The sequence below is a fragment of the Esox lucius genome, chromosome 15, assembly GCF_011004845.1.
Source record: "Esox lucius isolate fEsoLuc1 chromosome 15, fEsoLuc1.pri, whole genome shotgun sequence".
Taxonomy (NCBI): domain Eukaryota; kingdom Metazoa; phylum Chordata; class Actinopteri; order Esociformes; family Esocidae; genus Esox; species Esox lucius.
This window is the reverse complement of record NC_047583.1, coordinates 14813071-14825883: the sequence shown is the minus strand read 5'-3', so window position 1 is coordinate 14825883 and position 12813 is coordinate 14813071. Positions and strand designations below refer to the sequence as shown.

The window sequence follows — 12813 nt, the reverse complement described above, 5'->3', positions numbered from 1 at the left end:
CACGGGTGTGTACAGGCAAGGATCTGCAGAATGTCAGTCAGTTCCAGTATCACGGCCATGTGCACCACAGAACCTCCCTGCACCTCTACTCAAGGAAAAACCTTTTAACGTAATCTAAGTGGGGGTGTAATCTATCAGGCAGGCAGGCACTGACTCCCCCTTAAACACGTCCTTCCCTCTGCCAGCCACTCATAAGCACTCTGACTCTCAATGTCATGGCACTAACGACGTGACTGAACTTTACGGAATTCACAGAGTCACTGACTTATTCTCAAAGTTTTACAACAATTACTGAAAGACTGATACTTTGTAATAAAATGATGTCACGGAACTGATGAAGTAGTGTCATGGTACTGATAAACTGGTGTCATGGTACTGACGCACTGGTGTCACAGTACTTATGCAGTGGTGTCACGATACTGATGAACTGGTGTTACGGTACTGATGAACTGGTGTCACAGTACTGATGAACTGGTGTCATGGTACTGATGAACTGGTGTCACGGTACTGATGCAGTGGTGTCACGATACTGATGAACTGGTGTTACGGTACAGATGAACTGGTGACACGGAACTGATGAAGTAGTGTCATGGTACTGATGAAATTCGGTCATGGTACTGATGCATTGGTGTCATGGTACTGACGCACGGGTGTCACAATACTGATGAATTGGTGTCACGGTACTGATGAACTGGTGGCATGGTACTGATTAATTGGTGACAGGGTACTGATGAATTGGTGTCACGGTACTGATGAACTGGTGTCATGGTACTGATTAACTGGTGACAGGGTACTGATGAACTGGTGTCATGGTTCTGATGAACTGGTGTCACGGTACTGATGAACTGGTGTCATGGTACTGATTAACTGGTGACAGGGTACTGATGAATTGGTGTCACGGTACTGATGAACTGGTGGCATGGTACTGATTAATTGGTGACAGGGTACTGATGAATTGGTGTCACGGTACTGATGAACTGGTGTCATGGTACTGATTAACTGGTGACAGGGTACTGATGAACTGGTGTCATGGTTCTGATGAACTGGTGTCACGGTACTGATGAACTGGTGTCATGGTACTGATTAACTTGTGTCAGGGTACTGATGAATTGTTGTCAGGGTACTGATGAATTGGTGTCACGGTACTGATGAACTGGTGTCATGGTACTGATTAACTGGTGACAGGGTACTGATTAACTGGTGACAGGGTACTGATTAACTGGTGACAGGGTACTGATGAATTGGTGTCACGGTACTAATGAACTGGTGTCATGGTACTGATGAACTGGTGTCAGGGTACTGATGGATTGTTGTCACAGTACTGATGAACTTGTAACGGCTGCCTCGCGTGGAGCTGCGTGCTCTCTCCCTCACCGGAGCTCCACCTCACCGGCATCCTAACTGCCGGCTGGAGACTGATGGCTGCAGCGCACTCCATGGACAAGCCTGCTCCCCATCACTAATCATGTTCTCTATATGTTTGCCACTGTTTCACCTGCACCTCACTGAGTTATTGTTCTGTTGTTGCTGACCGTGAGGCGCTGTGACCTTTATTATAAAGAACGGACTATAATCGTACTTGTCGTTTGTCATACACACTTGTTATCCTCGCAGTTCACAGAACTGGTGTCACTTTACTGATGAAATGGTGTCAGGCTGCTGATGAACTGGTATTGCTGAAAAAGGCTTAGAAAGAACCTGCCCTGCCGCTAAATTATCACTGTCTGCATTTCTCCCGAACAGCTCAGCACAGAATGTCTGTAGGAGTTTGTCTGAGAGTGGAATAATGTGTGTGTGTGGGTGTGTGGATGTGTGTGTGTGTGTGCGTGTGGATGTGTGTGTCTGTGTGGATGTGTGTGTGTGTGCGTGTGGATGTGTGTGTCTGTGTGGATGTGTTTGTGCGACCTACATTAGGCTTGAACACTGTCCAGAGCTATGAAAGACCAGACTGGTCTGCAGAGTGCAAAGTTAAAATGTATAATTATGGGAAATCCAACAATAATATATTTATCCTCTTTTTTGTCAGGGAATGAGCGTTTGATTGGTTGACAACATGAACACTGTTCACTGGTCGACATGAGCAGCGGGCGCTCAAAAGTTTGAACTTTGGGTGCCTCCACCCGCGAGCAAGTGTGCACAGAAAGCAGCACCGCTCACAGGATCGAGCACCGCGCCACTTGCAAAACTGCTTGCGGTTTGCCGCCCATCGCCCTACTCTAATTGAAGGTCTATGAGACCTTCACTTCAGATTTTCATAATTTGCCTTCAAAATAAAAGCCTGTGATGGGTTGTGTGTGTTGTTTATATTTTCAAAGGAAAAACTGTGTAGCGTAAAATATAAATTAAACTAATTATATAATTATATAAGGTAAAGAATATTATAAGGTGGAGAACATTCAGAAATGGTTAGAGTTCAAGTTAATATAGAGAACTTTTCTAAAAACAAGAAAATAAAATTATGTTACTATTGTTAATTTGCTTTTGCTCATTAGGTTTGGAGAGGGACTGTTATAAATCTGGGAGGCGATTCATGAACAGTTTTAAAGAATGATTAATTGAGGGGGAGTAATTAGGTTAGTAGGGAATTATGTTAAATAAGTACTGTCAACTGTTAAGTTGACAAGGAAGAGAGACTGATGTAAAGGGATGACATTATTGCAATACATAAAAAACATGTTTGTAGACAGAGTTTCAAGAGGCACAACAATGTTTGTTTTTCTTTCATTCATGAATGACACTGATACAATAACTATCAATATAGGTAAGAGTAACTGACCTTTTCGTCAAGTGAAAAGACGAGAGAATCGTGGAAACACCAGAAACCAGTCCACAACATGTTTATAGAAGAAAAGGAAAAATCCTACCTAGTGCAGCTTTGAGTACTTGGTATTGGTACTTGGCGAGTATCGGCAAGTACCCAAATATAAGTACTCGCATTTGTACTCAGTCTGAAAAAAAGTGTTTGGAAGTATAATATAAATATGTAAATACTGTAAGTAATACAGTTTGGAAGTATAATATAAATATGTAAATACTGTATGTAATAGTGTTTGGAAGTATAATATAAATATGTAAATACTGTAAGTAATACGGTTTGGAAGTATAATATAAATATGTAAATACTGTATGTAATAGTGTTTGGAAGTATAATAAAAATATGTAAATACTGTATGTAATAGTGTTTGGAAGTATAATATAAATATGTAAATACTGTATGTAATAGTGTTTGGAAATGTTAAATAAATATGTAAATACTGTATGAAATAGTGTTTAGAAGTGTAATATAAATATGTAATTGCTGTAAGTAATAGTAGTGTAAACTAAAATCTGTAACTACAGGATGTTTGATTTTGTACAGCGTTGTAAATGTATATATTTTATCTCTGTGTAGACATCCAGAAGAATAGCTGCTGCCTTGGATAATAAAATACCATTATACCAGTAGACACAGAGCAGGATCTCCTTAAGGAGTAAACTAATTATCTAACAGCCAGAGGCATGCTTGTCTGCAAGTCCCAGGCCCAGAGCTGCCAAGCAAAGGTCACAGTCAAAGCCAAATGAACTCACAGCAACCCACTGATGGCACAATGATTTTAGCTAATGGTGGATCCTCTTGTCTTGTGTGTTGAAGTGGGAGCAGCAGATGCAGTCCTAGAGACTGTGTTTTCCTGGGACTACAGTGAGGGGATTATTGGGGCTAAATCTCCTGGATGCATTGAGTGCTATAATCGCTGAGCGAGCACAGAGCCGCGGAGCAGATGTCACATGATCCACAGGGTGAAGGCTCCAGAATTACGCGGCACGATTGCTGGATGGCCTCAGCGTCATGAGATACAGAAAGAGGGAGAAAGAGAGGGCTAGAGACAACAAGAGAAACACTCAAACGGAGAGCGAAAAAGAGAGTTAGAAAAGGAAGGAGAGACAGAGTATTGGTTTGTTGCAAAGTGTTGAGAGACAGGGGTATTATCATGAAGTATGAGGTCCAGGCAAAAAGGACAGAGATTCGTCCGTGAGATCCATTCTGAACTGTGTCAAGATGATGGTACTTCCATATTACGGATAGGCTCAACACCCAGCAAACATGGGGACCACACCATGACCTCCTGATGTTGCAGGGATGTCCTCAAAAGTCATTTAAAACAACTCAATTGACCTAATTTAAAACATCCAATAAAAGCAGGCGTTATTAGATACCCAGTGTTTAAGCACCCAGAAATAAAATTCTGTCAACACAACAAATTCTGTTTTGGGAATCAGCATCAATTGTGATAATAGTGTTCAATGACCTAGTTCTTCATTGAAAATGCAATCTCTTTGATGTAAAAGCAGAAAAAGATCCATTCCTGGAAGAGGAATGAGTGCAGCAGCAGTTTGAATAGAAAAATCTCAAATGCAACACTGAAAGGGAAACATTTCTATGCAGCTGAGTACAAGAGACACTGCTGAATTCTCCATGAAAAATAATCATCTTTCCCCCTCCACAGTCCACATTAACAGAAATGTACTTAAAAAGACAGATTTATATGAGTCATTGCCTGTCCTACTTTTTGTTTTATTATGGTTTAATAGCCATGAACTCCGTGATAAAAAGAATTTGCATATCACTTAGGGCTTTGATATGACCACGAAGATAAAGCAAATTAGACAGAGTGGAAAAGAGTGCCTTACTATTTAAATAGCTACAGAACTTTTGGAAAATATTATGCTTATCAGATACAGGACTTCAGGCTTCTTAAAGAGCAGACTGGTTTATCTGCCAAGATGGACAGCAGCCCTATGTTCTAAATATCCAACCAAGTTTGAAACACACAGACAGCTCACGACCTTGAGTCACCCAGTTAAGAAAATAATACACTGTATTCAAACAGTACTGTACCTTGATGTGTTTGACACCACAGCTAACAAGCTTGCTTGGCTGGTACAAGTCCCATGAGATGTCAAATATCTGTGAAAACAAACAAAACATTTTTTACAATTAAATGCATTACGGTACATGCTATGCAACAAGATACATACATCTGGGTCAGTGTTTGTCTGGGTGGATCAGAAATGTGTCTGTTGGTCTGTCTGTGCTGATCAGTGTGTGTCCGTTTGTGTCTGTGCTGATCAGTAGGTGAAAATGTGTTTGTGTGGATCAGTTGTATGTATTTTAGTTGTATGTATTTTAGAGCAGCAGACAGTTCCTTTTTAATTTAATTCCATTTAATTCGTTTAGAGTCTCCTCAGACAGTATCTGGAATACTAATGATCAATCAGGTCTAACTTGTTTATATGCATCTCCTTTGGGCTCCTCTATGCTGCTCCATCCTGCTGGCTACATTCAGAAGTACAGTAATTAAGGGGATGATGCTGGGTCTGGTGCCTGACAAAGAGAGGGTTAGATGGAGTAGTGGAGTCAGTCACCCTGTCAGTGTGGCCGGGAGCTGCTGCCAGGACCTTGCCCCTCCTCCAGTCCCACACACAGATGGTATTCTTGGAGTCCAGACCCACCGAGACCAAACACTGCAATGGAGCAAACATTTCATGAAAAACGATCGGCTCTAAACGACATTGTTTGGTGACATTACCAGCAGGACCGTTATGATTCAATAAAAGGCATTAGTGGTATACAGCAACAGCGCCAGTTCTCCCTGCATCTAGCTCTGGGTCTGTATGACTGATCTGTATGATTCAGGGGGAAGGGGTTCCATAGCACTGTGTGTAGGCGGCAGCAGGAGATGCTTATATAAATCCAGTTCTACCCTGCTTCACCTTGTTCAGTGGTGGGTGGCCACTTTTATCCGCTACTGAATCAGTGTCTGGCATGGTGAGCATCCACGGGAAGGGATGGGAAACACTTTATCACGGTTTGAGAAAGGTGAAGCTCCCCCCCATGATAGTACATTGTTCAAACTGTGGGGATTCATTTAGCCAGACTGAAATAGCCTGGTTGAAAAAATGTGCATTAAAGAAGTGAAATAATTCTCGAAACTGCTTGGGCCTGAGAATTGAGCAGTAACCACTGGTAAAACGGTGTGGACCTGAGAATTCAGATGTAACCACTGGTAAAACTGCTCGGACCGGAGTATTCTGAAGTACTACCATGAAGACGGATGAGAGATGTGTACAATGTGTATGATAGGGATAACGTTCAAACTATGTATTATATTGAGTGTGTAGTGTCTATTTCTGTATACAGCAGTATTGTCTGTCTAACACAATTTTCCCCTTGGGGACATTTAAGTTCATCCGATCCTATCATAAGTACATCTAAACCCTACAGGTAGAAATGCTTGGCTGCGCTAATGGCAGGTTTGCGTTTTTAATCATGAATCATGTTCTGGAGGCAGCTCTGCCCAAAGGACAGAAAGTATAGAATTGGCTGCCTCAACAGTGAGGGCGGAGCCAAAAAGGGTTCATGTTTAGTAACTGAGTTTCTGTTCCTAGCCCTTCCTGTTGGTTTTTGTTCACCCCTAGCCACCTCTATGTTCCTGGTCCCACCTTCTGTTTCCTAGTCCTACCTGTATGTTTTTGTTCACCCCTAGCCACCTCTATGTTCCTGGTCCCGCCTTCTGTTTCCTAGTCCTACCTGTTTGTTTTTGTTCACCCCTAGCCACCTCTATGTTCCTGGTCCCGCCTTCTGTTTCCTAGTCTGTATATCTTTGTGTCTTGAATATAGCTTGTGTCTAGTTTGTTATTGTCACACCTGTTTGTATTAGTCCTGAGTGTTTGCATCTGGTCCTAGTTAGTTCTACCCTTTATATGTCAATGTCTTCTCTTCAGTCTTTGTAGAAGCATTGTTTGTATGTCATATTGATGGTTGTTGGCGACAAGTTACCGAGCCTGTTTGCGGCATTCCTGTGTTTCTTTTATTTAAGAGTTCAGTGCATTAGCCTGCCTTAGTTTGACACTGTCTGCAGTTTTATTTCTCTCCTAGCTTGGTCTTCTGTTTGATTATGGGAAGGAAATGTCAATTAAAGACTCTACCAAGATGGCGGCATGTGTACTTCGCGAGCCTCAGCGTCTACCCAGTTTTTGCAAATTAGCATTAAAGACAATGAAACAAAGAAATGAAGATCTGCGCATGAACCTACTACCATGAATGCAGATCATTACAGTGACTTAATGTAGCAGACATTCAAAGAAACTGCATGGACTAAGTCATTTGACCAGGGTTAATCCCTACATCACACCCTAAAGTTAACCCTTGCCCTTCACCTAACCTTGGCCATATACCATCCATAACCTTTCCCTTTACTGTGTTAAATTAAATGGAGTGACTTAACATCTGCCCTCATCACTGAGTCAACTTATCATACACTGTCATTTCTGCCTTTGGGGCAAAGCTGCCTTGAAAACAAGTTTCACGGTGAAAAACAGTAACATATGTCTAATTAAATATACTTTTTCATCCTTCAGCTAGGCTAAATAGGCTGAACGCAACCCACTGGATTCCACAACAAGTCTGGTAGATACTCAACCCAGTGCTAGGAGTTGCATTTTCATGGAATACAATGGGCTACTTTGGCCAGCTAGTCTACCTTTAGGATAAAGTACCTTCAATATTGAAAAAAATAGCAGTGTTTCAGTATTTCTGTCTTAAAACATAAATAAATTACAGACATTTTTGCTTTCATTATGGAAGAGGATACAGAACATGGGATTTATTCAGTCCAGAAAATAGCATGACCTGATCCATAGAGACGAAAGAGAGAGCTGGAGCCTGTTACTGTTTTACAAGACTGTCACATCCCATCTCAATTCCCAGACCACTCTATCCAATGGATGAAGTAATTTCCTTGAACCAGCTCTGTGAACAGGGAAGGCAAAACCACTCTGAGGAGTCTTAAACTAAGGGCTTGATCCAAATAGATTTTTCAAAGGTGATTACTCCAGCAAACACTCAACAGTAAACAACTGTTTAAAATGCTGACAAGAATTCTTCCAAGGACAGAAGGCAATAATGCTTATAATGCCTTGGACAACTCTATTAAACTCCTGCACACTACCATAAAAGGCCAAAAGTCACTTAACACGGGGGAGATGTGCTTTCTAAATCTAGCAGCCGTATTAAGAGAAGCCATCCCTTAAGTTACTTTACACTCTTCTAAAAGATCTAATTGTGTTTTCAAGCACACATCAAGTTAAAAATGTAATTTGCACCCATTTAACCATTGTCCATGATGGCTACAGCATCTGTATATTTTTTTATTATTTAACTTATTTAAATAGAACAACAGAGACCGGGATCTCATTTACAGTGGTGCACTGTATTACACTAACAAATTATAAAAACGTATACAAATGAAAACAGATTTTATAACAAATTATGAATAGCTAGCACAATTCACTGTAAATAAGTAATCCAACAATTGTTTAGACTGTTATAGGCACAGTGGCTTTCAACTGAAGGATGCTAATGCTAAACTAGTAATGAATGAACTGGAGGCTGCCATTAGCAACCAGCAGATGTAACACCTGGATGGTGTTTTTGTGGTTGCAGGGAATTTCAACCATTAAAATCTGAAAAAGATTTTCCCAAATTCCACCAAAATGTCTCCTGCCCCACCAGAGGAGACAGTGGTTCTCAAACCTTTCCTGGGGCCTCCCGAAGCCGTTCCATGTGTTAGATGTTTCCCAGAGCTAGCACACCTGAATCACCTTAACTAATTATCAAGCCCTGGCTGCTTGATTCACGTAAGCCAGATCAGGGCTACACCTAATACATGGAATGTTCGGGAAGGACCCAGGAGAGGTTTGAGGATCACTGCACTAGACCATGTGTATACAAGCGTTCCGGAGGCTTACAAAGCTATTCCCCTCCCCCACCCGGGAGAGTCTGATCATCTTTCAATGTTCCTACTCCCCAAGTATTTACCCCTCATTAAATGTGTGAAACCATCAGTGAGGACTGTCAAAGTTTGGCCAGAAGGGTCAGATTCACTTCTACAGCACCAGTTTCAACACAGACTGGAGTTTGTTTGCCATTTAAGCCACCCATACAGAAACATCTGCACCAACAATGTCGCCACCCATAAACTAATAAAGACCTTCCCCAACCAGAAGCCGTGGATGAACAGAGAGGTCCGACAACTGCTAAAGGCACGCAACGCTGCTTTCAGATCCGGCGATACGGAGGCCTAAAGCTCATCCAGGGCCAACCTGAAAAGAGGCATCAAGATGGCTAAAAATGACCACAAACTGTGGATTTAGGAGCACTTCAACAACAACTCCGAACCCTGACGCATGTGGCAGGCCATCCAAGCCATCACAGACTACCGGCCAAAGAACCCCACCCCCACAGCCAGCGATGTTGCCTTCACCGACGAGTTAAACAGGTTCTACACCCGCTTCGACAGGGACAACAAAAGCTACCACATCCAGTCCTGTCTCCTCAATGCCCAGGCCCCTCTACCACATCCAGTCCTGTCTCCTCAATGCCCAGGCCCCTCTACCACATCCAGTCCTGTCTCCTCAACGCCCAGGCCCCTCGACCACATCCAGTCCTGTCTCCTCAATGCCCAGGCCCCTCTACCACATCCAGTCCTGTCTCCTCAATGCCCAGGCCCCTCTACCACATCCAGTCCTGTCTCCTCAACGCCCAGGCCCCTCGACCACATCCAGTCCTGTCTCCTCAATGCCCAGGCCCCTCTACCACATCCAGTCCTGTCTCCTCAATGCCCAGGCCCCTCTACCACATCCAGTCCTGTCTCCTCAATGCCCAGGCCCCTCGACCACATCCAGTCCTGTCTCCTCAAAGGCCAGGCCCCTCTACCACATCCAGTCCTGTCTCCTCAACGCCCAGGCCCCTCTACCACATCCAGTCCTGTCTCCTCAACGCCCAGGCCCCTCGACCACATCCAGTCCTGTCTCCTCAATGCCCAGGCCCCTCTACCACATCCAGTCCTGTCTCCTCAACGCCCAGGCCCCTCGACCACATCCAGTCCTGTCTCCTCAATGCCCAGGCCCCTCGACCACATCCAGTCCTGTCTCCTCAACGCCCAGGCCCCTCGACCACATCCAGTCCTGTCTCCTCAACGCCCAGGCCCCTCGACCACATCCAGTCCTGTCTTACCAATGCGGTGGTAATTATTAAAATATTACAAGACTATTTAACATTTATATTTTATATAAAAATACTCAAATCAATCAAATGTATTTATATAAAAGCCCTGTTTACTTCAGCAGTTGTCACAAAGTGCTTTTCACAAACACCCAGCCTGAAACCCCAAGGAGCAAACAACAACAAACACAGTTTTATATACTATAAATATAAATATTTCAATTCATTGTGTTTTGTATGTTTGGATTTAGCAATTCTCTCTGCGATCACTTCAACGCAAATGAAAAACCCTCTAATTATAGCCTCAGTACCGTAACATAACAATCTTGGCCTATGAAGGTTTTGCCCCAAAAACGGAAAACAAGTTTATTTATGGTGTACAAAGGAAACACGGATTACCAGAAAACAACGTTACATGGAAAACGTCCACTGAAAAAAGGGAGAAAAAGGGATCCACTGTCTCAGAAACCACGTCCAGTCACATACATAAAACATCTGTGTTGACCTTTGAAATGCCTTTACCATGAATGGGTGTAAAATGTCATGGTTCTACCTAACCAAATGCCAATGTTTATGATACACACTGTTCAAGATTGTTCTGACTGGATGCTGTTGCCTTCCATAGCATTGTTTGCTGTTATCTATTAAACCTTATAAACACAGGTCATTGTTCATTCAACTTTTGCATCCAGCAAAGGGCTGTCTCACAACTGTACCTGTCCATCGAGGTCAAAGGCCAGGCAGGCAATGCCGTGTGTGTGTGTGTCCTTCAGGATGGACACAGTCTGGACAGTGTAGGAATCCCACACACAGATGTAAGGCTCCTTGCCCACCTGTCCCGTGGCTACCAGCACCCGCTCCGGATGCAAAGCCAAACTGTAAGGAGAAAGAGACACACATCAGAGAAAGAAAGAGAAAATTGGAGGAAAGGAAAAAAAGAAGCCAGCTGCACCCACTAGAAAGAGCAGTGAGATGATTCAGTCAGCAGGCCAAACAATCAGTGATTATCTCTTTCATTTCATGCCTGGGAGTTGACAAAGCAGAGGCAGGCCCAGTAATATCAGAGAGTGGAAGCTATTAGACTATGCTGCCACATTGGATTTGTGACAGGACAGAGCAGAAACATGGTGAGTCAGAGGGGTAGCTTTACCCCCCTGGAGTACAACTGGTCCAAAGAAACCTCTCCGGATCAGATACACTCACAATACCGAAGTTCTTGGATGTTGTACTGAGTTATTCAAGAACATTTAATGCTCTGACCCCTGCCCTTTGCCTCCTTCACAATATCATCTAGGGTGAACAAGCACAGCTAGGCATCATAATTACCTCCTATTAACTCCCTCTCCGTCTGCCAAGGGTTGCCACTCAGTCTACCCTGACTTGTCCTTCTCCCCCTATCTGGCCCCCTTCCCTCAGTCTACCCTGAGTCCTCCTCCAATGCCTACCTGGCCACACCCATTAAAGCCTATCCTGACTCCTCCCTCTCTGCCTAACCTGACCCCTTCCCCTCTGCCTCTACCTACCCTGACCCCTTCCACTCTGCCTCTACCTACTCTGACCCCTTCCCCTCTGCCTCTACCTACCCTGATCCATTCCCCTCTGCCTCTACCTACCCTGATCCATTCCCCTCTGCCTCTACCTACTCTGACCCCTTCCCCTCTGCCTCTACCTACCTGGATCCATTCCCCTCTGCCTCTACCAACCCTGACCCCTTCCCCTCTGCCTCTACCTACCCTGATCCATTCCCCTCTGCCTCTACCTACCTGGATCCATTCCCCTCTGCCTCTACCAACCCTGACCCCTTCCCCTCTGCCTCTACCTACCCTGATCCATTCCCCTCTGCCTCTACCAACCCTGACCCCTTCCCTTCTGCTTACGCTGGTCCCCCCCCCCCCTCGTCTAGATTCTATTAAGGTGGTGCCTATCCTTGCCCCACTCTGCTGCCCCACTTTTCCCCCTCCATCGCTGGATCCGAGCAACAGCCTGCCGTCTGATGCACTAAACATCCACCTTCCAGCAGCCGCCAGTCACATTTCAGGCATGGCTGAATGATTCAGTGGGCAATTCTTCCCCTTGCCTTGTCCTGTAATACACGTACTGCATATGTCATATTGCAACGGAGCTCCCTTGATTATAATCTGGTTGCCTGACTTTTGACCTCCAGCCCACAACTTCGAATTCTGGGTCTATTTGCTCAGAGAGCCATGGAGACAAGACAACATCAGGCTGCTGACTCCTGTCAGCCCAGAGTTGGGGTGGACCTCTGGTACCCTGGGTTTCCCTGGAAAACCAAGCTAGAGTGTCAGGAGTACAATTTTTATATTTTTATTTTAAAATGGGCTCCCGCAACTATTTCTCTGACTCTGTCACACAACTCTGAAAATTGACTTTCAGCCCGTTTGTGTAATTTCTCCATTTGTCTGCAGTCTTGTGTAAGATATATGCCTGAGATGGGCTGACAGACAGACTTGAGGAACAGGGCAGTGGCTATGACACCAGATCACCATGTCTTCTTCACTCCTCCACATGAGATTTACTCTTCATCCCCCCTCTTCCTCCCCTTCCCAACCAAGAACACGCTCCAACCAGGCAGCACTTCTCTTATATGAATTACATAATCACATCCAAGCAACTAAAAATAGAATACAAGGATAAGAAAATGATTGGTGGTCTTTGAAATACAGTAAGACAGCACAAACTGAGTGTGATGGTCAACCGCGCATTGATATTAATACCATGCATTTACTCAGATCCCAAATTAAACACAGACA

General features: G+C 43.9%; 1 protein-coding gene across 6 annotated transcripts in view; it reads right to left on the bottom strand.

Annotated features, from left to right (window-relative positions):
- Nucleotides 1-12813, bottom strand: part of eml5 (EMAP like 5) — a 45983-nt gene that overhangs the window by 27155 nt on the left and 6015 nt on the right. For all 6 annotated transcript variants that reach the window (XR_004576872.1, XM_020054447.3, XM_020054448.3 and 3 more), the window contains exons 2-4: nt 10759-10918; nt 5404-5502; nt 4877-4945 (exon numbers count right to left, since the gene is read on the bottom strand). Coding sequence is in view for 5 of the 6 variants with exons in the window: in XM_020054447.3 (XP_019910006.1) it covers nt 4877-4945; nt 5404-5502; nt 10759-10918 (328 nt within the window). In the remaining variant the exon portion in view is untranslated. The remainder of the gene's footprint in view (nt 1-4876; nt 4946-5403; nt 5503-10758; nt 10919-12813) is intronic.